Here is a 24672-nt window from a genome sequence, read left to right on the forward strand (position 1 = left end):
CGTGTGGGGGGGAGTGTTAGTGTCGTAGAGAGGGCGTGTGGGGGGGAGTGTTAGTGTCGTAGAGAGGGCGTGTGGGGGGGAGTGTTAGTGTCGTAGAGAGGGCGTGTGGGGGGGAGTGTTAGTGTCGTAGAGAGGGCGTGTGGGGGGGAGTGTTAGTGTCGTAGAGAGGGCGTGTGGGGGGGAGTGTTAGTGTCGTAGAGAGGGCGTGTGGGGGGGAGTGTTGGTGTCGTAGAGAGGGCGTGTGGGGGGGAGTGTTGGTGTCGTAGAGAGGGCGTGTGGGGGGGAGGGTTAGTGTCGTAGAGAGGGCGTGTGGGGGGAGTGTTGGTGTCGTAGAGAGGGCGTGTGGGGGGGAGTGTTAGTGTCGTAGAGAGGGCGTGTGGGGGGGAGTGTTGGTGTCGTAGAGAGGGCGTGTGGGGGGGAGTGTTAGTGTCGTAGAGAGGGCGTGTGGGGGGGAGTGTTGGTGTCGTAGAGAGGGCGTGTGGGGGGGAGTGTTAGTGTCGTAGAGAGGGCGTGTGGGGGGGAGTGTTAAGTGTCGTAGAGAGGGCGTGTGGGGGGGAGGGTTAGTGTCGTAGAGAGGGCGTGTGGGGGTGGGGAATGAGGACTAGGGACCAATGCCAAATCACAGAGCAGCCGTTTGAGCCAGAGATCGTTGCTAAAGTATAAGAGGAGTGTATGCATGCAGGGCACTACGGCCCCGTCCCATTTTTGTCCCTGACTCCTTACCTTAGCACGCAGCGCTGTGCACAGGTCAGTGGGAGTTTGAATGGAACAAACGGCACCTCTCAAGTCTTCCGACTGTGTCCCTCAGACCTGTGAATAGGTGTCTAACGTGCTGGGTGAGGGCCCAGGTGCTTAATTTGAACGTAGCCCAGGCTTTACTATGCGAGAACATGAGGCTAGCAGCAATGACTTGGGACGGGCGGGAGGACTGCCACTTTGAGAGCCCCGCCGCCATCAATAGCTATGGTGGTCGTCAGTTCCAGAAGCGCCAACAGGGACCCACGTGGCTGGACTACCTTACCCAGCGAACACCTGGGGCTGCAGCGGCGGCGGCAGGCGGTCGTTCTCCACGTTGTCCGAGTCGATGGCGGAGGGGGCGGGCGGGTGGATGTCCAGCGGGTACTTCTCTAGGATCTCCTGTACCTCACGCTCCACGCTCTCCTGCCAGTTCACCAGGTCACTCTGCAGGCTCCGAGCCCCCTCCAGGACACGGTCCTGCCGGCTCCCCAGGCCCGAGAGGAGCTCCAGGTTCTGGTAGACCTGAGCCAGGGCGGGGCTGGAGGCTTCGGGCCCCCGGACCGGGTCTCCCTCAGACTCGGGCCGACGGGGGGAGGCCTGGCCGGACATGTAGCGCTCAAAGTCCTCCGGGCTCAGGTTCAGGGACTGGGCATCCAGCTTCTCTATAAACGCTACAGCACAGCACTACGGAGGGAGAGAGAGAGAGGGAGAGAGAGGGAGAGAGAGAGATGGAGGGGGAGAGAGGGAGAGAGAGAGGGGGAGAGAGAGAGGGAGGGGGAGAGAGAGAGAGGGAGGGGGGGAGAGAGAGAGAGAGAGAGAGGGAGAGGGAGAGGGAGAGAGAGAGAGAGAGGGAGGGGGGGAGAGAAGGAGAGAGGGAGAGGGAGAGGGAGAGGGAGAGGGAGAGGGAGAGAGGGAGAGAGAGAGAGAGAGAGGGTTACACTGTTATTTCTTCTCATTCATGAGTTGATTCACACACACAGCGCTCTCCCACACACCAGGTTGGTGAAGTAGTATCCGTCCTCGCCGGTCATCAGCCTGCTGGGGGTGCAGAAGCGCGTGATGTACTGGATGTTGGACTGCAGCCGGGGGGGGTTGGCCTTCAGCACCATGTAGATGAGCGTGGGCAGGAAGTCGTCCGCCGACGCCGGCTCCTTCTTGGTGATCTTGATGGCGCTGAAGATGTGCTTGCTGCAGCGCGTGATGCACGCCAGCTTGTCACGTGGCACCCGCTTGGAGTCCATCTCGATGACGTCTACGACACACACACACACACACGTACGCACGTCGCACGCAAGTGCGCGCGCACACACACACACACACACACACACACACACACACACACACACACACACACACTAACATGTTTATTTGAAAGTGTCTAACATGTTTATTTGAAAGTGCTTTGTTTCTGTGCTTTGTTCTGTGGCTTTAAAAGCGTAGCTAAGGAGGGGTAACCTGTTATGGCTTTAACAACGTTGTCCGACACCTCTGGGTTCTCCTCATCCACGGGCACACACAACATCTCGATGGTCACCCAGTGTAGGGCCCTGTGACACACACACACACACACGCACACACGCGCACACACACGCGCGCGCGCACACACACACACACACACACACACACACACACACACACACACACACACACACACACACACACACGTTTAGGTGTTTCTTTAAAATCATCATCTTTTGCTCAGTCTAATTAGCTAGAGCATTTTGACTCTGTGTGGATAATAAGACTGGACGCATCATTAAGTGGCTTGGAGGATCTTGTGATCTTTCATGCAGAAATGTGAAGAAATGGTTTAAAACGAGTCTATCGAAACATTTTTCCATTGAGAGACGACTGATTCTTAATATATAGCTAGCTAATAAATATAATAGTTTAGAGCTTAAACTTTATCAGGTGAGGAAAATTCGGACTCCCTGGTCAATATGTCCAGTCCTCAGGTCACTATATGACCGTCTTCAGGACAGTGTGCAGGAGAGAGTTAGTTTTTAAAATGTTATTTATCCTTTATTTATCCAGGAGATATCCCATTGAGATACAGGATCTCTTCTTCCAGGGAGTTCTGGCCAAGACAGCACACAGATCGTTTCAAGATAAAACAACTAGGTACATAACCTACAAATAAGTACATGATATATAACACAGAAATATATACACACCCACAGTCGCAAATACCGAGTGACAACACAAACGCCCAGGCACTCAGTTACAAAAGCACCCAAGCTATAAACCCTTCAGGTCACAGTGACATGGTCCTGCAGACACATTACATCACATCAACAGCACCAAAGTGACTGGGTAGACATATCACATACCCTCAGAATCAGGCAAATAGTTCAACATTTTAGGTGATTAGGTGCCACAACCATCATCCACACCGACGTGTTGTTCAGAGCTCGGTAGACTCACCGTATCCTGGTCTGAGTGTTCAGAGCTCGGTAGACTCACCGTATCCTGGTCTGAGTGTTCAGAGGTAGACTCACCGTATCCTGGTCTGAGTGTTCAGAGGTAGACTCACCGTATCCTGGTCTGAGTGTTCAGAGGTAGACTCACCGTATCCTGGTCTGAGTGTTCAGAGGTAGACTCACCGTATCCTGGTCTGAGTGTTCAGAGGTAGACTCACCGTATCCTGGTCTGAGTGTTCAGAGGTAGACTCACCGTATCCTGGTCTGAGTGTTCAGAGGTAGACTCACCGTATCCTGGTCTGAGTGTTCAGAGGTAGACTCACCGTATCCTGGTCTGAGTGTTCAGAGCTAGACTCACCGTATCCTGGTCTGAGTGTTCAGAGGTAGACTCACCGTATCCTGGTCTGAGTGTTCAGAGGTAGACTCACCGTATCCTGGTCTGAGTGTTCAGAGGTAGACTCACCGTATCCTGGTCTGAGTGTTCAGAGGTAGACTCACCGTATCCTGGTCTGAGTGGCCAGATCTTTCTTTTCATCATCTGTGGTCTCCGGGCAAAAAACACTCTTGTACAGCCGAGTCATGATGTACTTCTCCACCTGGTCCATCACCCTCTCTACACCCTCCGACGAGCCTGGGAAGGAAAAAAATATATTATAAATTATTATTATTTACACAACTTATCTTACATCTACACACAACTTCAGTTTTATCTACACTTCCATCTGGAAGCTTTTCTTTTACTCAACTTGCTTCGGTGGAAAGACAGTTTCATCACAGCAATATGTGCACACAACTTTGGTTTTATCTAAACTTCCATGGAAGCTTTTTCAAGCCAGATGTGTTATTCCTCACAGGGGGGCATGTCTCCTCAGTCATGGTGTTATCTCAGCGAGTGTTTACTAGAGGGTTTACCTGGCTGAATTAGATACTGAAAGGCTTGTAAACGCACAAATAACTGATCCAGGTTTCACATCCATTCAGTCATTCAGCCTGGCAAACACTCGCATTTGGAATTACCAGAGGAAATTGGGTTCAAATTTGGTAATACGATTAATTTGCATACATTTTTATTTAACACATTTAAAGGAGTAGTAAAGGGAAAATGCATGTTTAGCCCTGTTTTAAGGTTACTTGTGATCATATACAATGGTTCAGATCAAAACGTTGACAAAACTAGCACTTTTGAGAAGGTCTGATAATTGCTGATAAATGACACAGCGAAAGATGATTAAAAAAAATTAAGCGAGCAAAGCGCAGTCCGGCGCGGGACGTTCTTATCAATTACTCGACTATCGTTTGTTAAGGTTAACAGTTATCCATTAATGAAATTCCTAGAAATGTGCAACCCTAGTTTGGACCTGCTAGTCTATACAGTAGGAGCTTCAGAACATGGCGAGCATGGTGATTGGTCAATATCCTTCCCACTGTCCTCAGTGGCCCCGTGAACGACGGTAGTTTCACTGCCACATTTTGACTAGTATGTTTACAGTGGATATCTCAGTCTTCACAGCCATTAGACACTAGGGATGTGCGCCACTAGTCGTTTAAACGACTAAACGGTGCAGCTTTTGCCAGTCGTTTAAGAAATAATAGTCGATTAAACGGAATATAATAGAATTAGATAAAAATAAAAAGATTTATAAAAAGAATTAATTAATTAGTCACCTCATTCATTCATCTGCGCAATCCCTATTGTTTATGCTGCGTTCCTTTTGTATGGGAGCTCCGGATTTGGCGCTTATCGTCTGACATCCGCGGTCTTTAATATTATAGTAATTTAACTTATGCTATTCAATGATCAGGGTTGCATAGCACATTGCCACTAAAGTGTGGTCATATTAATTAATGTAGCCTAATCATTTGGTTTGTGAAAGTCAAGATGTGACGGAAATCTGTGCAACAATAGGTTATGATTAGATTCCAAGAGGCGCTCTCGCTTTCACAGCCTAATTGCCGAGTAGAACTCTGAAGGAGGCAGACCATTAAATTCACAAAACATAGGTTTATGCATACTAGTTACATCCAAGCAACTGTCACAAAGTATTCCGTGTTTTAAATAGCCAAACCAGACTTGAAGCGAGATGCGCAACGAGTTAAAATTGGCTTCCGCTGAATGTTGGTTAGAAAGATAGAGGAACTTGAGGCCTATTGCAGACACACAGGTCCATATAAAACATTATACATATATACAACACTTTCATGAATCTACAATTCGTCTAGGCTATTTTTTGCACAGTAGGCTATTATTTCTTTCACTTTATTATTTGCATCATTCTTTGTGGACCAATGTTTGAATAAATTTGCCTTCGAACGTTATTGCCCTCTCTGACATCCGGGGTCTTTATGTGAAATCTAGTTTTAGCCCACTGAAACATTACAGGCTATAGCCTACTCTTCTTCAATTAAACAAAATAAATCACATTGATATCTTTGCTGAGTAATAAGCTGTAAGGACAGGCTGAACTACTGTTTTGCACTGGCAAACAAAGGAGAGTGTGACAGCCCTGCGCAACGCGTGCAAATTGAGTGGTTGGGAAACATCAAGAATAGTCATGCATCTTAACTTGCAGAGTTTGAGAAACATCCTCAATTCTTCTAACTAGCACTTGTTGTAGAAACTTGGGAATCCTGTTTTTAGACTAGTCAAAGTAAAAATTCCTTTAGTATGTTGAGAAATGAATCTGCTTACAAAGCTCCGTCAGTTTAGTGAAACGATATAGGCCGGGTTTCCCGATAAAGAACCTTCTTAAGGAACCATTCTTAAGCAACCCTTTGCATGGGAGAAGAAGTACTTTGGAGTTAAGTGCTTCTTAACTCGTTCGGGAAACCCGGCCATAGACAGTATGTCATAGTAACAATGATGAATCTCACCTTTCAACTGAATCATGAGGCGATCGGACATGTTCTGGTAGAAGTCCTGGACGCACTCCGATAACTCGTCAGCACTGAGGTCCTGAGAGGACAAAAAGGTCAAAGGGTTAACCTAGGAACGAAGAAGTTGAAAGTTGAACTAAAGTATTATTTAGTACCTGTTGACCAGAGCAGGTAATGAGGTGATAAGAAAGTGTGTCAGCTCATGAAAGGAGCCGACGGCGGTTAGGGAGAGCAGCACACCTTCTTGTTGGCCATGCTGTCGATGAAGGCGCGGCTCTGCTTGTGCACCTCCCGGCCCGGCTTCTGCAGGGTCTTCAGGAAATCCACAAAGTCCCGAGAGACGCGGTCCGTCTCGATGCTGGACTGTCGGCTGATGGAGGGGCTAGGAGTCTTGCCCTCTTGATTCTCTGTAGGGGGGGGGGGGGCACACAAGGGGTCAACTCAACACTCATATTACTGTTGGCTTTGGCTGCCTTCCTCATCACTCACTAGCTACAGTGCCTACAGTACAATAACTGACCAACAGACCTAGCCTGAGGGTGGTGAACTCCCTAGACATACTATGCTAGGTGTAAGTAAGTAAACCAATGAAAGGACAGACTGAAAACTCATAGATAATAATAATGACGTCAGAAAAACAGCTTGAAATACTCAACAGGACGCCAGAACATGACAAAAGTTCATAGGATTTGATTATTTTTATCACCTTTTTTGCCAGGTCTTGAAAGGAAAAGCATGATGTTGTTTCTGTTAGCTTCACCTCTCACACTGTGACATCAGCTATGGTGATCTCACACTCACCAGCCACCCTATCTACTGTATAGTCATGAGGCCAAATCAATACTAGGATAAACAAGAGCACAGCGAACCTGTCGTCCCCCACCCATCATGCATGTCGTCAGCATACAGTTGAATGTGTAAGTGGAGTGGGGCTTTTCTGGTTACCATTTATCCATAGAGCTGGCATATGCCCATCATAGTTTTGTTTTAGTCTAAAATGTATATATTTATTCAAAAGTAGTGAATATATCAGTGATTAAAATAGTAGTAGAATATCAACTGATTTTAACTTTCTGTACGACAAAAAATTAAAAATAAAATGAGTACGTAAAAAAAGGCCATGCAATAAGATGGTATGATAATCTACTGTTCATGGTGATAATGCTGCTATTAACATGCATTTTAACTTATTAGTTCATTGTTAACACTTCAGACTTCTATTGTGTTTTTAAGGTAACATCTCATTCGAAGCATCTGCAATTATGCATACAGCAGACTACTGATCACAATTGTAAGCTGTATACTGTATATATAGGCTAATGTTATTGCACATATTTGCCCATAAAGGTGACTGTTAACATTTCAGACGGTTCCTGCACATGTGAAATGTCCGAACACTTGTTCCTTTACTCAAAAGTTCAGCGTAATAGGAACTAAAAACTGTGCTTTTGGGGTAATGCAATATAAAATTTGAATTTTATTATATATAGAATTCGATTATAAAAATAGATGTCAACGAATTTCATCATCGATTCATTGGGTCTATTTATATTGTATTTGAAATGGTTTCAATACTTTTTTACAATACACAAATTTTCTGTACTATTGCTGTGCTCTCTTCTCCTCCCCGATGGGTCTCTCTGATAGCCAGGCAGTTGACCCACACATGAGCCCGCCTCCTCTCTCTCTCACTCGTCTCATTCAGCACTAAACATTTAGACGGATTTCATAACGGCTCTAGTTCCAATGACTGTTCGATACAATAGCTTCTACTATCAAGCTGGCTAACTAGTTAGCCTAGCAAAACCTAGCGTAGCCAGCTAGCTAGCTTCTGTGGCTACAGCTAACATTACAGTATCTTAGGATATTATTTTACATGAATTGCCACTTTTGTCAGCCAGCTACGTACCTTAATTGATGAGAGACAGCAGGCAACACACTAGTTTCAACTGCATCAGCAATATTATCCACACCTCCCTCTGTGATAAAACTAGTTTGCTTCACTCTAGTCTAGACTCTAGTTCATTCCTCACTATGGTGAAGATGTGATGCCCCAATGCTAGAGTAGTCCTACTCACAGTTAAAGATGGGATAGGTAGTTTGCTTTTGGCTTTATTTGGTAAAATTGCCCATGCCTTTCGCATATCCTCCTGTTGACTTGTGAGCTTTTTACTTGGATGCTTGCTTACTCCCTTCCTTGAAATCACCGTAGGTGTTAACCTACTCAGCGAAAATAAACCTGATTGTGATGGCTCAGATGAGCGCCATCGCAGCCCTGGTGTGATAAGCTCCTATACTTCATAGTTTATTCACCCTTCTCAGCAAGGTTTGTTCTTCCTAGAGCACACACCCTTATTCACACGCCATGTGTTTTTGAATGCGTACAGTACTGAAAGCTACATCACTGCGAGACAAAGGCTTGTTCCCCACAGACTCCCCACCAAAGGACATGACTACCTGCCTCACGGTCGGACACAATATGACCAAGCTATACTATATATAATCTATCCAACATAATCAAACTACTTAAATAAGAGGCATCTGATCTATGTTGTGAATATAACTAATGATAATTGTATCTATAATGCACCTAACCTCGATACTAACCCATGAGAATCTACCATACCTACCTACCATTTAGAACGAGCACCAAAAGAGCTACTAGACACCTCAAGCTCTGAACTCTGTGGATTCAGGAAGAAGACCGGCTCCTTGAATAGACCACTACTTCTACTGAGACACCAAGCATAGTTTTTTATGTATAAAGCAACATGAACTTGGCAGTGGGAAAAATGAAGTGTGGCGTGTCCCCGGGGGGGTGGGCTCTGGTGATGGACAGACGCACGCACAGACTAGTGTACACGGGTGTAATAATACCCCCCCTCGATTTCATCTGGTGTAGGAACACAAAGAAAAGGGGAACTTATAGTATCTAGCAGGAGTGGTAGACAGGGTCATTATCAAGCAGTCAGGTAAACTGACAATACTACAGGGGTAATAATGGGATTGGTCCCAAATTAGTGTTACAAATCGCTTCATTTCCTCAAACTCCATTAACACTGATAGGAAGGAAGGAAGGAAGGAAGGAAGGAAGGAAGGAAGGAAGGAAGGAAGGAAGGAAGGAAGGAAGGAAGGAAGGAAGGAAGGAAGGAAGGAAGGAAGGAAGGACTAGAGGGGTCTCCATTCCATTCCATGCCTTCAGGCTAGTCATCACACAAGGGGAAGAGGAAGATCTTAGCTAGAGACACACACACAGAAAGGAAGAAGATGTCTACTCAGTGGCAGTGGAGCGGAACGGCAGGAAGCTGACAGACAGACAGACAGACAGACGAGTAGACAAACACCCACCTCTCAGCCTGGCCACCAGCGCTGCCATTACAATGACCATTAGATGGGGGTACAGTGAGACAATGAACATAATGGGTGAAATGCAAACAGGACTGTTCTAGTACACACTCACACAAACTCACATTGCTCAGCATGTTTAGTGTGCGGTACACTTCTATGCAGAGAATTTCAGAAAGAAGTCAAATAGGCCACACACACACACACACCACACACCACACACCACACACCACACACCACACACACACACACACACACACACACACACACACACACACACACACACACACACACACACAGCAAACCAGAGGAAGGCAGTGAGGCTGACTGGCAGCTCTTCAAGCCACATCTTAATGCTACCTGGATGAAGGGATAACATTAAGGGAAAGCTCCACACGACCCACATGGGTTTCTGAATCCCCTACACAGGATTTCCTACAAGGTGTAAAAACTACAGGAGCTGGAGGAGGCGGGGCTATCCACTCCAGCGGGATAAACCATTACCTTCAGTGGGGGAGCCCATTTCCCAAGGGGGGGTAAAGATCCCTCTCCAGTCACGCACCCCTGGAACCTTCATCTCTCCCTCAGAGGGGGCTGGGAAAGAGATGGACCAGGGGGGTTGAAGTGGGGGCCAGTGGGGACAGAGACGGGGGGGGGTGGGGGGGGTGGACGTGTGATAAAAGAGGGGGTAAGGACAGATGGACCAAGGTGGAACGGGTGTGGACAGGAAGAACAATGGATGTCAATGAAAGAACAGAGGCACAAATGAACCAATGGTGATAGATAAATGTGTGTTGATTGGCCCAGGTAAGACAGAGAGAGAGGGAGATTGATGACCGAGGGATAGGGTGGGAGATGGACGGTTGAAAACATGAAAACTAGAAAAACCGCCTAGCGGCTAAATGCCTCCGTCCAACAATGCAAGTTGCAGTTGACCTAACTAACCCTAACCCTAACCCTGACTAACTGCTAACCTAACCTAAGCCTAACACTAATGCTAGCTAGCTAATGCTAACGCTAATGCTAACACTAATGCTAGCTAACTAAAGGTAGCATTAGGGTTAGGGTTAGAATTGGCGTTAGCTAGCTAGCATTAGCATTAGGATTAGCGTTAGCTTGCTAACGTTAGCGTTCAAAAGTGCCTTTTGTGATGTCACAGTGACCTTGACCTTTGACATTTGAATACCAAATTCGAATCCAATTAATCTAATTAAATTCAACTGGATATTTGGCCAAATATGTACAAATTCTGTCAAGCCGTTCTTGAGATATCGTGTTCAGCAGGCCAAAAAAACCTTTTGTGAGGTCAGTGACCCTTGACCCCCACAATGTAATCAGTTAATCCTTGAGTCCAACTGGACATTTTACCCAAATATGAACAAATTCTGTTAAGCCTTTGAGATATTGTGTTCATCAGGCCAAAAACACATTTTGTGAGGTCACAGTGATCTAAGCAGTTCATCCTTGAGTGCCAGTGAACATTTGTACCAAAGGGGAAGAAATTCCGTCAATGCGTTCCCGAGATGCATTGCATTAACAAACATTGGACGGACGGACAACCCGAAACCAAATGCCTCCGGCCTGGCGAAGGCATAATGAAGCACAGCAGCCCGGGCCACAAAGCGAAAACACAATGTGACAAGGCCCAGGACTACTGATGAAAAACAAAATGGCCGCCACAGCAACCATCAAACGCCACGGATCCGCTAAACGGAGAGAGAAAGGGGCAAAGTGGGTGTCCGCCAAAATTAGCCCTAATGACCTTTCCTTTGCCCTTTACCGTTCCAGCCCGAGCCCTTTGGATCAGGCCGCTTGTCAGAGCCAGCCAAGCGCTGCGGCTGTCAGATGAGGCGCCCAGAGGGCGTTGACTAAATCTGAGCTGGGCTATAATAGGCTGTAATGGGCTTGGAGGGGGGGGGGGGGATACCATTTAGATCAATCGCCCTGTGAGCTGGCTGTGCCCTGCATCAGAGCCACATGGGATCACTGCCACACTGAGCTGACAAGACGAGTAGTCTGATGACTAACAAGACAGCAGCCTCAGAGGTGGAGAGTGTGTGTGAAAGAGAGTATGTTTGGGGGAGAGAGAGAGAGAGAGAGAGAGAGAGAGAGAGAGAGAGAGAGAGAGAGAGAGAGAGAGAGAGAGAGAGAGAGTGAGTATGCAAGTGATTTTTGTGTGAGTGAAAACACCACCAAATACAGGCGCATACTTCTGTCTACTCAACGGCCAAGTCTGAGGCCCAATCATAAAAGCCAAATCAAGGCGGGAAATTCGAACCTCGAAGCTCGATACTTGTGGACAATCGGTACCTTTCTTAGGGGCCGTCCGCGACGATGGGCTGAAGAACTTCTTGACCGTGGTCACCTTGCGCGTCTTCTCATTGGTCTTCTTCTCCTCGAACTTGGAGAAGGGTGCCAGGGAGGACTGAGGCTGGGCCTGGGACTGAGGCTGGGGCTGGGGCTGAGAGCCCTGGCTGCTGGCATAGGCGGCCTCCTCCTCCCTCTGCAGCCTGGGAGAGGGAAGATGGGGGAGAGAGAGAAGGAGAGGAGGGAGAGAGAAGGAGATGAGGGTTAAATTTACTCGGGCCGATCAGCGTCCTATGAGGAGGAACTTCTTGAACTACGGGCGGGTGGTTTAGGTGTGACAACAGCAAGAAGAGATTTATGGTTAGTTGATCTGATTGGTTGAAGTTTGCACAGTGATAAGACAGTGATAGACAGATGGTTCATCCAATCCCCTTGCAAAGTATTTTTGAAAGTGCGTGTAAGAAACCATCTGGCGCGTCAGGTTAGTGAGTCTCCCCCTCTGAGAGCTTGTTTTAGAGCCTCTCTTCTGGACGTTCAGAAACGGGAAATGAGAACCATGTCATGTGGTTCATCAGGTCACCATTCTTCAAAACATACAGGAAACTGAGTGTCTATTCTGGTTAGTTAGGCCAAGGGAACTCAGAAGTAGTCTGACGTTCTATCGGAAAACTGCAAGTCTGTAGCTCTTTGTTACAGTTATGCAAACCTCTCCTGGGGAGAGCAGCAACGACAGCGGCAGCAAAGTTTCAGAGGAGCGTTCGGACCAGTCCAGACCACCTCCTTATTCAGGGACCACCTCCTTATTCAGGACCACCTCCTTATCCAGGGACCACTCCAGACCACCTCCTTATCCAGGGACCCCTCCAGACCACCTCCTTATTCAGGGACCACTCCAGACCACCTCCTTATCCAGGACCACTCCAGACCACCTCCTTATTCAGGGACCACTCCAGACCACCTCCTTATTCAGGACCACTCCAGACCACCTCCTTATTCAGGGACCACCCCAGACCACCTCCTTATTCAGGGACCACTCCAGACCACCTCCTTATTCAGGGACCACCCCAGACCACCTCCTTATTCAGGGACCACCCCAGACCACCTCCTTATTCAGGGACCGCTCCAGACCACCTCCTTATCTAGTGACCACTCCAGACCACCTCCTTATTCACTCCAGACCACCTCCTTATTCAGGGACCACTCCAGACCACCTCCTTATTCAGGGACCACTCCAGACCACCTCCTTATTCAGGGACCACTCCAGACCACCTCCTTATTCACTCCAGACCACCTCCTTATTCAGGGACCACTCCAGACCACCTCCTTATTCACTCCAGACCACCTCCTTATCCAGGGACCACTCCAGACCACCTCCTTATTCACTCCAGACCACCTCCTTATTCACTCCAGACCCCCTCCTTATTCAGGGACCGCTCCAGACCACCTCCTTATTCACTCCAGACCACCTCCTTATTCACTCCAGACCACCTCCTTATCCAGGGACCACTCCAGACCACCTCCTTATCCAGGGACCACCTCCTTATTCAGGGACCGCTCCAGACCACCTCCTTATTCAGGGACCGCTCCAGACCACCTCCTTATTCACTCCAGACCACCTCCTTATTCAGGGACCGCTCTAGACCACCTCCTTATTCAGGGACCACCTCCTTATTCAGGGACCACCTCCTTATTCAGGGACCACCTCCTTATTCACTCCAGACCACCTCCTTATCCAGGGACCACCTCCTTATCCAGGGACCACTCCAGACCACCTCCTTATTCACTCCAGACCACCTCCTTATTCAGGGACCGCTCCAGACCACCTCCTTATTCACTCCAGACCACCTCCTTATTCAGGGACCCCTCCAGACCACCTCCTTATTCACTCCAGACCACCTCCTTATTCAGGGACCCCTCCAGATCACCTCCTTATTCAGGGACCACTCCAGACAACCTCCTTATTCAGGGACCCCTCCAGATCACCTCCTTATTCAGGGACCACTCCAGACCACCTCCTTATTCAGGGACCACTCCAGACCACCTCCTTATCCAGGACCACTCCAGACCACCTCCTTATCCAGGGACCACTCCAGACCACCTCCTTATTCAGGGACCACTCCAGACCACCTCCTTATTCAGGGACCACCCCAGACCACCTCCTTATCCAGGGACCACTCCAGACCACCTCCTTATTCAGGGACCACTCCAGACCACCTCCTTATCCAGGGACCACTCCAGACCACCTCCTTATTCAGGGACCACTCCAGACCACCTCCTTATTCAGGGACCACTCCAGACCACCTCCTTATCCAGGGACCACTCCAGACCACCTCCTTATTCAGGGACCACTCCACCACCTCCTTATTCAGGGACCCCTCCAGACCACCTCCTTATTCAGGACCACTCCAGACCACCTCCTTATTCAGGGACCACTCCAGACCACCTCCTTATTCACTCCAGACCACCTCCTTATTCAGGGACCACTCCAGACCACCTCCTTATTCAGGGACCCCTCCAGACCACCTCCTTATTCAGGACCACTCCAGACCACCTCCTTATTCAGGGACCCCTCCAGACCACCTCCTTATTCAGGACCACTCCAGACCACCTCCTTATTCACTCCAGACCACCTCCTTATTCAGGGACCACTCCAGACCACCTCCTTATTCAGGGACCCCTCCAGACCACCTCCTTATTCAGGACCACTCCAGACCACCTCCTTATTCAGGGACCACTCCAGACCACCTCCTTATTCAGGGACCCCTCCAGACCACCTCCTTATTCAGGACCACTCCAGACCACCTCCTTATTCAGGGACCACTCCAGACCACCTCCTTATTCACTCCAGACCACCTCCTTATTCAGGGACCACTCCAGACCACCTCCTTATTCAGGGACCACTCCAGACCACCTCCTTATTCAGGACCACTCCAGACCACCTCCTTATCCAGGGACCACTCTAGACCACCTCCTTATTCAGGGACCACTCCAGATCACCTCCTTATTCAGGACCACTCCAGATCACCTCCTTATTCAGGGACCACTCCAGACCACCTCCTTATCCAGGGACCGCCTCCTTATTCAGGGACCGCTCCAGACCACCTCCTTATTCAGGGACCACTCCAGACCACCTCCTTATCCAGGGACCACTCCAGACCACCTCCTTATCAGGGACCACTCCAGACCACCTCCTTATTCAGGGACCACTCCAGATCACCTCCTTATTCAGGGACCACTCCACCACCTCCTTATTCAGGGACCGCTCCAGACCACCTCCTTATCCAGGGACCACTCCAGACCACCTCCTTATCCAGGACCGCTCCAGACCACCTCCTTATCAGGGACCACTCCAGATCACCTCCTTATTCAGGGACCACCTCCTTATTCAGGGACCACCTCCTTATCCAGGACCACTCCAGACCACCTCCTTATCCAGGGACCACTCCAGACCACCTCCTTATTCAGGGACCGCTCCAGACCACCTCCTTATTCAGGGACCACTCCAGACCACCTCCTTATTCAGGGACCACTCCAGACCACCTCCTTATTCAGGGACCACTCCAGACCACCTCCTTATCCAGGGACCGCTCCAGACCACCTCCTTATTCAGGGACCACTCCAGACCACCTCCTTATTCAGGGACCACTCCAGACCACCTCCTTATCCAGGACCACTCCAGACCACCTCCTTATCCAGGGACCACTCCAGACCACCTCCTTATTCAGGGGCCACTCCAGACCACCTCCTTATTCAGGGACCACCTCCTTATTCAGGGACCGCTCCAGACCACCTCCTTATCCAGGACCACTCCAGACCACCTCCTTATTCAGGGACCACTCCAGACCACCTCCTTATTCAGGGACCACTCCAGACCACCTCCTTATTCAGGGACCACTCCAGACCACCTCCTTATTCAGGGACCGCTCCAGACCACCTCCTTATCCAGGACCACTCCAGACCACCTCCTTATCCAGGACCACTCCAGACCACCTCCTTATTCAGTGTTGCACAATAGCCGCCAGGAGGCGTCGTTGAGCAAGAAAACTCAATGTCTGGCAGTAACAGTCTATATTTTAAACTAGTATCTTTGTATTATATTGTACATCGTATTGTATACTAGGTAGGTTATATTGACATAGTCTATAAGCAAGATGAAGGCAACACATTATTATTGAAGTTGCTACTGATACTTATGAGATTCCGACCCCTCGACAAGATCCAGATCTGTAGCAAATCACATCCTCTTTTTTGCTGTCATTTCTAAGGAAGCGTAGAAACGAGAGATGGTTTGTAGACGCGATCAATTGAAATGTAGCTGGTCAGCGCTGTTTTGAACGTTGGTCAGCTACCCCCGCTGTAAAAACAGCCTTGATCGCGCCTCAGATTTAGCTGCTAATAAAACAAAACAAAACAAACATTTGCTTTCTTAATCTGTGGAAACCAGTTCTAATTTTGACTGGGAAATATAGTTCTGAAGTGTAGACATTAGGTGGATTTGTAAATGCAATCTATTGGAATGAGTCAGTTCGCAATGGCTCATATAGCTAATAATCGGCTTAATCCACTTAAACAATGCCTTGGCTATCATCTGTGTGTTATTGTCCAATTCAGATTGTATTTTAAAAGTGTATAAACGTAGCATATAAACGTGATTCGGTCACTGGGGTTGGTGAGAGTCCCCTCATTGATGTAGACATGTATCTGACTGAAAGAATGAATGAATGGCCCATGTAGGCAGTAAAATATGGAAGTTTTTTGGTGTCTTTATTCAAATGGCAATGTTTTTCAATGGGCAATTCAATGTTCTATTTTGTCATGTAATTTGAAAATGCAAATTGTGATTGCATTTTCATTTTCAACTTCTTCGTGCATTATTTCACTCAATATTAATTAAAATGCAATTGTGTGATTCGCTATTCCATTTTCATGTACCAGTTATGTATGTAAGTTTGGAATGCAATAAGGGATTGCATTTTCATTCTCATAAAAGGTTTTTGGCCTCTTTATTCAAAGTGGCAATGCAAATGGGTTTGCATTTTCATTTTCAACTTTTGCAACGAAATAGCTTCCCCACTTGCTCCAGCACGCATGCGCACAGCGCGCAATCGTTGCTCCAGCATGCTGTGCGCATGCGTGCTGGAGCAAGTGGGGAAGCTATTTCGTGTCTAAAGACGTTTCTAAAGATCATATTACAGAGGCATGTGAAAAACCACAACAGGCCTACGCTCTATGTAAGCACAACTAGCAATTCATAAAGACAGATTGATGAAAACAACCGTTTCGCGGCAGAAAATACGATTTTTAGAAACTGCATTCTCGGTGCCCCGACCACCGCCATTACATGGATATACTGGCTCGCGCTGGATTTTAAATTTCTTCTACATGCCTCCGAACTACACCAAAGTGATCTCGGTGAGTCAAACGTCTTATAATATGTCGTAAATAAGGTCCAGGTTGTCAAAAACGAGCATTGTCCTTTAATTAGAAATGAACAAATTTAGGAGCACAGAAAGAAATTTAGGAGCGCAACGAAAAATTTGAAATAACACATTTTTATTAGCAGCACACACATTAGGCCTACTGCCAACAACAATAAACAATAATAACCTGCTCACCATAGGAGCTCTCATCCTCTCCTACTATACTATTCCCACACACTTCATCAGGTGCATTGGTCCTAATGAAGACTATACTATTCCCACACACTTCATCAGGTGCATTGGTCCTAATGAAGACTATACTATTCCCACACACTTCATCAGGTGCATTGGTCCTAATGAAGACTATACTTTTCCCACACACTTCATCAGGTGCATTGGTCCTAATGAAGACTATAGCCTACTATCCCCACACACTTCATAATATGAATTGGTCCTAATGAAGACTATACTATTCCCACACACTTCATCATGTGCATTGGTCCTAATGAAGACTATACTATTCCCACACACTTCATCATGTGCATTGGTCCTAATGAAGACTATACTATTCCCACACACTTCATCATGTGCATTGGTCCTAATGAAGACTATACTATTCCCACACACTTCATCATGTGCATTGGTCCTAATGAAGACTATAGCCTACTATTTCCACACACTTCATCAGGTGCATTGGTCCTAATGAAGACTATACTATTCCCACACACTTCATCATGTGCATTGGTCCTCATCATCATCATCATCTTCATCCGCTTATCCAGGGTCGGGTCGCGGAGGCAGCAGCTCCAGCAGGGGGCCCCAGACATCCCTTTCCCTAGCAGCATCAACCAGCTCTGCCTGGGGAATCTTTAGCCGCTCACAGGCCAGTGCGGAGATGTAGTCCCGCCACCTGGTCCTGGGTCTACCCCGCGGCCTCCTCCCAGCCGGACACGCCTGGAACACCTCCCTAGGGAGGCGCCCAGGAGGCATCCTCACTAGATGCCCGAACCACCTCAACTGGCTCCTTTCGACGCAAAGGAGCAGCGGCTCTACTCCGAGTCTCTCCCGGATGACTGAACTTCTCACCCGATCTCTCAGGGAGACCCCAGCCACCCTCCGGAGAAAACTCATTTCGGCCGCTTGTATCCGTGATCTCGTTCTTTCGGTCATGACCCATCCTTCATGACCATAGGTGAGGGTGGGGACGAAGATAGACCGGTAGATCGAGAGTTTTGCCTTTTGGCTCAGCTCTCTTTTCGTCACAACAGTGCGGTATAGCGACTGCAGAACCGCACCAGCTGCTCCGATTCTCCGGCCAAACTCCCTCTCCATGGTTCCCTCACTCGTGAACAAGACCCCCAGATACTTGAACTCCTTCACTTGGGGTAAGGACTCATTTCCTACTCGGAGCGGACAGGCCACCGGTTTCCTGCTGAGAACCATGGCCTCAGATTTAGAAGTGCTTATTCTCATCCCAGCCGCTTCACACTCAGTTGCGAACCTATCCAGAGAGTGCTGGAGGTCGCAGGCAGCTGATGCCATCAGGACCACATCATCTGCAAAAAGCAGTGACATGATCCCCAGCTCACCGAACTGCAAACCCACCTCCCCCCGGCTACGCCTCGATATCCTGTCCATGAAAATCACAAACAGGATTGGTGACAAAGCGCAGCCCTGGCGGAGGCCAACACCCACCGGAAAGGCAGACGACTTACTGCCGAGGACCCGGACACAGCTCTCGCTCTGGGTGTACAGGGATTGGATGGCCCTAAGTAGGGACCCCCTCACCCCATACTCCCGCATAACCCTCCACAAGACCTCTCGGGGGACCCGGTCGTAAGCCTTCTCCAAGTCCATAAAACACATGTAGACAGGTTGGGCAAACTCCCAAGCCCCCTCCAAGATCCTTGCGAGAGTGAAGAGCTGGTCGGTAGTTCCACGACCAGGACGAAATCCGCATTGTTCCTCTTCGATCTGAGGTTCGACTATCGGCCGGACCCTCCTTTCCAGCACCTTGGAGTAAACTTTCCCTGGGAGGCTGAGTAATGTGATGCCTCTATAATTCGCACACACCCTCTGGTCCCCTTTTTGAATATTGGGACCACCACCCCAGTCTGCCACTCCTTCGGCACTGACCCAGACTTCCACGCAGTGTTACAGAGGCGTGTCAACCAAGACAGCCCCTCTACACCCAGCGCCTTCAGCATTTCTGGACGGATCTCATCAGTCCCTGGGGCTCTGCCACTGTGGAGTTGTTTGACTACCTCAGTGACCTCCTCCAAGGACATTGACGACCCCCCATCATCTTCCGGCTCTGCCTCGATCGTAGAGGGTGGATTAGTCGGGTTCAGGAGTTCCTCAAAGTGCTCCTTCCAACGCTCAACAACCTCCTCAGTTGAGGTCAGCAGTGTCCCCTCCTTGCTGTATACAGCTTGGATGGTCCCCCGCTTTCCCTTCCTGAGGTGTCTGATGGTCTTCCAGAAACACTTTGGTGCCGACCGAAAGTCCTTCTCCATGGTTTCTCCGAACTCCTCCCACACCCGCTGCTTTGCCTTGGTCACGGCCGAAGCCGCAGCCCTCCGGGCCAGTCGATACCCTGCAACTGTTTCTGGGGTCTCCCGGGCTAACATAACCCGGAAGGCCTCCTTCTTCAGTCGGACGGCTTCCCTCACCACCGCTGTCCACCACGGTGTCCGAGGGTTACCGCCCCTTGAGGTACCTATGGCCCTCAGGCCACAGCTCCCAGCCGCAGCTTCAGCAATGGAGGCTTTGAACACCGACCACTCATGCTCGATGTCCCCAACCTCCACAGGGATGCCTGAGAAGCTCCGCCGGAGGTGGCAATTGAAATCTCTCCGGACAGGCTCTTCCTCCAGACGTTCCCAGTTCACCCTCACTACACGCTTGGGTTTTCCAGGTCTGTCCAGAAGTTTCCCCCGCCATCGAAACCAGCTCACCACCAGATGGTGATCAGTGGACAGCTCTGCCCCTCTCTTTACCCGAGTGTCCAAAACGCATGGCCTCAGATCAGATGATACGATAACGAAATCGATCATCGACCTTCGGCCTAAGGTGTTCTGATGCCAGGTGTACTTGTGGGCATCCTTGTGTTCGAACATGGTGTTTGTTATGGACAACCCGTGACTAGCACAGAAGTCCAACAACAAAACACCACTCGGGTTCAGATCGTGGTGGCCATGCCTCCCAATCACGCCCCTCCAAGTTTCTCCATCATTGCCTACGTGTGCATTGAAGTCCCCCAGTAGGACACTGGAGTCCCCTGCAGGAGCCCCCAAAAGGACTCCACTCAGGGTCTGCAGGAAGGCTGAGTACTCTGAACTGCTGTTCGGTGCATAAGCACAAACCACAGTCAGAGTCCCCCCCCCCCACAGTCCTAAGGCGCAGGGAGGCGACCCTCTCGTCCACTGGGGTGAACTCCAGCACAGAGGCGCTCAGCTGGGGGCTAGCTAGTATAGCCACACCTGCCTTACGCCTCATACCGTGAGCAACTCCGGAGAAGAACAGGGTCCAACCCCTATCCAGGAGTTTGGTTCCGGCGCCGGTGCTGTGCGTGGAGGTTAGCCCCACCAGGTGTAATTGGTATCGCTCCACCTCCCTCACAAGCTCCGGCTCCTTCCCCCCCAGCGAGGTCACGTTCCATGTCCCCAGAGCCAGCTTTTGCCGCCCGGGTCCGGTCCGTCGGTGTCCCCCGCCTTCACCGCCACCTAGTTGGCAGCGCACCCGACCCCGACAATTCCTCCCGCGGGTGGTGGGTCCACGGGACGATGGAGGAGGAGATGGTGCTTCCATGTTGCTTATTCGGGCTGGGCCCGGCCGGGCTCCGTGGTAAGCCCGGCCACCAGGCGCTCGCATGCGGGCCCTCCGTCTGGGCCTGGCTCCAGACGAGGGCCCCGGGCTTCCTCCAGAAAATTCATACAATGCTTTGCGAACTTAGGCAGGGATATGAAACATAGCTGCCGGTGCCGTGAAAAAACGTGGGAAGAAAGCCCAATATCTTCGCAAATAAACATTCAAAAATTGCTTAATTTAATGTAGATGCAAAGGAACATGTCATTGGATCATTATGACACAAATTTCAGAAGAAAAAAAAACATTTTTCCGATGTCAACGGCATTTCATTGCGTTTTGATGTGGATCCAGTACTGGTAGGCTACGGTGCAATGTTGAATCTAATCGAATCAATAGAACTTTGTGTAAACAACGATTTTTGAGTAACAGTTGATTCGATTCCCCCCGAGCCTCACCGAATTCCTCTCTCTCCTTGGTTCCACTTTGTGGGGCAAAATACGATTGAATGGGCTTCATTTTCTTCATTCTACTGTCAGGGGCATTCGGCGTCTGCACAGTCGTTTTGAGTGAGGGCAGCTGAGCTGTCATCCCGCGTCATCACAAGAGTTCTGCGCGTTGCAGGTTGCAGTCGTGGGACTTGTAATAAAAATAAAATTAAAAAGTTGTGGGACTTGTAGTTTTGTATACGGGTGCGTGAAACTTTGACTCTAGTTTGATCCAATTTGCATGGATTTATTTTAGGCAAAACATGCGAGTGAAATAGTTGGAAACAGTACTCGCACAGTGTGCTCCTAAATTATTTTTTCTGATCGCACAAAACTATTTTTAGTCGCAAATGCAAGTAAAATGGTCTCACCTTAGAGCCCTGAAGAGGCCAAAAACCTTCCATGATAATGAAAATGCAATCCCTTATTGCATTTCAAACTTCCCTACATAACTGGTACACGAAAATGGAATTGCAAATCACACGATTGCATTTTAATTTTAACATTGAGTGAAATAATGCACGCAGAAGTAGAAAATGAAAATCCAATCCCAATTTGCATTTTCAAATGGCATGACAAAATAAAACATTGAATTGCCAATTGAAAAATGCATAGCCATTTGAATACAGACACCAAAAAACTTCCATAGTCAAATCAAACAAGCTTGACATTTATTTGGAAACAGCAAGCTAGCATAACCTGTTTGATGGTATTTAATTTTGATAACTGGTCAGTTGATATATGTTTGCCCATATTACCTAGCTTACAGCTAGACTTCCATGGCTCAACGTGCTACACTAGCTCACCACTCGCCAGCAACTAACCTGGACTATTACACCCCTCCCCCTGTTACCTGTTCATATTCAAATTAACTGCATGGATGTGTTTTATAGCCCGTGGGCTAATGGATTGTGGGGGAGGAGGTTACTACTAACGTTAGCGAGTTCCAGCCAGGGCTTGTGCTGTTGGCGATGACCGCTCCATTCCATAAATCTTTTTAAAAATAATAATAGATATTTTTAGGGCATTTCTGCTTTATTAGGACAGGACAGTGGAAGGACAGACAGGAAAGGTGGGAGAGAGAGAGAGAGAGAGAGAGAGAGAGGGGAAGGCATGCAGCAATTCAAATTCAAGCCCACGCTGCTGCGGTAAGGACCAGCCTTTATATGGTGCGCGCCCCAACCCATTGAGCTACCAGGGCGCCCCCATTTCACATGTTTCCCGCTCTGCCCCCAACCCATTGAGCTACCAGGGCGCCCCCATTTCACATGTTTCCCGCTCTGCCCCCAACCCATTGAGCTACCAGGGCGCCCCCATTTCACATGTTTCACTCTGCCGCAGGTGTTGGGCTGAATTCCATGGTTTGATTGATAGATGCCGGTCCTGATTTCCATAGCAACTAGCCATGAAAGAAATGTACTGCATTTACTGGGCAGCATCAACAACGAATTGCCAACAAACTGATTATGCTGGCCGGCTATTTTTCCACTCAACCTCCCTCCGTCCTCTGCAGCTGGAGCAAACTAACCAGGCTACTGCTGTTTCTCTCGTTCTACTTGGCTTCTCGCTTTAAAACTCATTACACCTAGGCTACAGTACCACCTGACCAGTTATAAGTGTTGACCTGGCAATATGCCCCAAATAGTCCAGCCCAGTAGGATAGAGAAACTATCAATTCAAATGCAGACTGACTGTTTGAGATATAATTGAATAGTTAGGATTTCTTAAGCAAAGATACAATAACCTATGAGATCTGGGATAGTCTAGGACAAAACCATGAGTTTAGGAATAGCTACTGTATTAAGAAGATAGGGATTTTCCTATAGATAGGACATCAATTATTTTATTAAGTGCACAGCTACAGACCTTGAGGGATAGGCTACTGTACCATTGTTGTTACTTAATAAAAGTAATGAAATAATAATAATAATAATAATAATAATACAAATAATACAAATAACAGAAAATATGATGTCTTTCCTTCTTAACGATTGAATAGAATTCTAAAGGTATCCCTGAAACAGTAGGACGGGCAGTTGAACCCGTGACCCTTATGTTACAAGTCTGCTGCACTAACGATTGTGCCACTTGGGCAGCCGTGTTTGTGCGTGCCTTGAATCGAATAAATGTATCATGGGTTAATAAATACGGGTTGAAATGAAATAGTCCTCACTGGTTTAGAGCTATTTATTGATTATATATTTAATAGGTTTACGTTTAAGTTGTTACTCTGACTGCATCATTGAAAATAGGGCTTGAAAATGTGGGATTTCTGAGTTTCCGGGTTAGAATCTAAAGAATGAATGAAGTCCGATCAGTTGGTAAAATGATAGCAAATAACCAATTTTATGTCGGCTACTGTCTCTGCTGTAGCTAATCCAAAAAAGCAGTTTGCAATTCAGACCGGTTAAACTGAGAAACGTAGCCTACAGTAGTCTATAAGCAACAGCAACCAGATTGTCAGAGAAGCCTAATAACCTACTACACTGTAGCAGTGCTCTGCTGCCCCTCGTGGTTGAGGGTTGTAATAATTATTTTACCGCCGCTGCCACTGTCATAGCTCTCGCCACGAGGTGCGGCAAAGTATTTCAGTTTGCATGACTGTAGATTCAGGACTTAAGATTGATACTGGCGCCATATTCAAATGAAGGTAAGTGTCACCTTTTCCAAAAGGGAAGTCGATCTCACACCTGTTCCCACTGCAATCCCAGCCTGCCATGCTCGCTGCCAAGGAAAGGACACACTGCCTCCCTGTGTGTACTCTGACCCCTCCTCCTCCCTGTGTGTACTCTGACCCCTCCTCCTCCCTGTGTGTACTCTGACCCCTCCTCCTTACTTCTCAGCCAGCGCCCAGTCCTCCTGGATCTGCTTCTGCCTGGCCCGCTGGTACTCCTCCCGCCAGCACTTGGAGCACAGGCCCTGCCAGGCGGCGTTGCCATAATACCCGCACCCCTTCCTGCACAGCAGCTCCGACTGGTCCACGTGAATCCCACGGCGCTCCGCCCGCTGACTCATGGCGCCGGCAGCCGGGGGCGCTCGGCGGCGAGGAGCTGGCAGGTGAGGAGAGACGACGTCGTCATGACAAGTGAATACAGAGGGGGAAGTAACATGGTATACAATTATGAACACGGCGTCATGGAGACTGAGAATTTCATAACCCTGCTACAGTGATTTCCGTGCTGATTCATTCCTTTTCCTACGTCTTCATTGAGATGTTGGTTCTCTGTAGCCAGACATCCCATTTTAGGACTAGGCCCATTAGCAACGGGGAAA

General features: G+C 48.5%; 1 protein-coding gene across 4 annotated transcripts; it reads right to left on the reverse strand.

Annotated features, from left to right (window-relative positions):
- Positions 1–1017: 1017 nt before the first annotated feature.
- Positions 1018–24414, reverse strand: rabgef1 (RAB guanine nucleotide exchange factor (GEF) 1; the record flags this gene model as incomplete). Of its 4 annotated transcripts, XM_084449981.1 has the most annotated exons (10): positions 1018–1422; positions 1734–1990; positions 2194–2285; positions 3657–3789; positions 6030–6111; positions 6273–6439; positions 9381–9401; positions 9882–9971; positions 11688–11887; positions 24236–24414. In XM_084449981.1, the coding sequence occupies 10 exons, from the start codon at positions 24412–24414 to the stop codon at positions 1018–1020; spliced, it is 1626 nt and encodes a 541-aa protein (XP_084306107.1). The 4 variants fall into 4 exon arrangements, with proteins under 4 accessions (XP_084306107.1, XP_084306109.1, XP_084306108.1 ...); XM_084449983.1 differs by lacking the exon at positions 9882–9971; XM_084449982.1 differs by lacking the exons at positions 9381–9401; positions 9882–9971.
- Between the last annotated feature and the right edge of the window lie 258 nt (positions 24415–24672).

This window comes from Borostomias antarcticus (assembly GCF_949987555.1).
Source record: "Borostomias antarcticus genome assembly, chromosome: 15".
In the NCBI taxonomy this organism is placed as follows: domain Eukaryota; kingdom Metazoa; phylum Chordata; class Actinopteri; order Stomiiformes; family Stomiidae; genus Borostomias; species Borostomias antarcticus.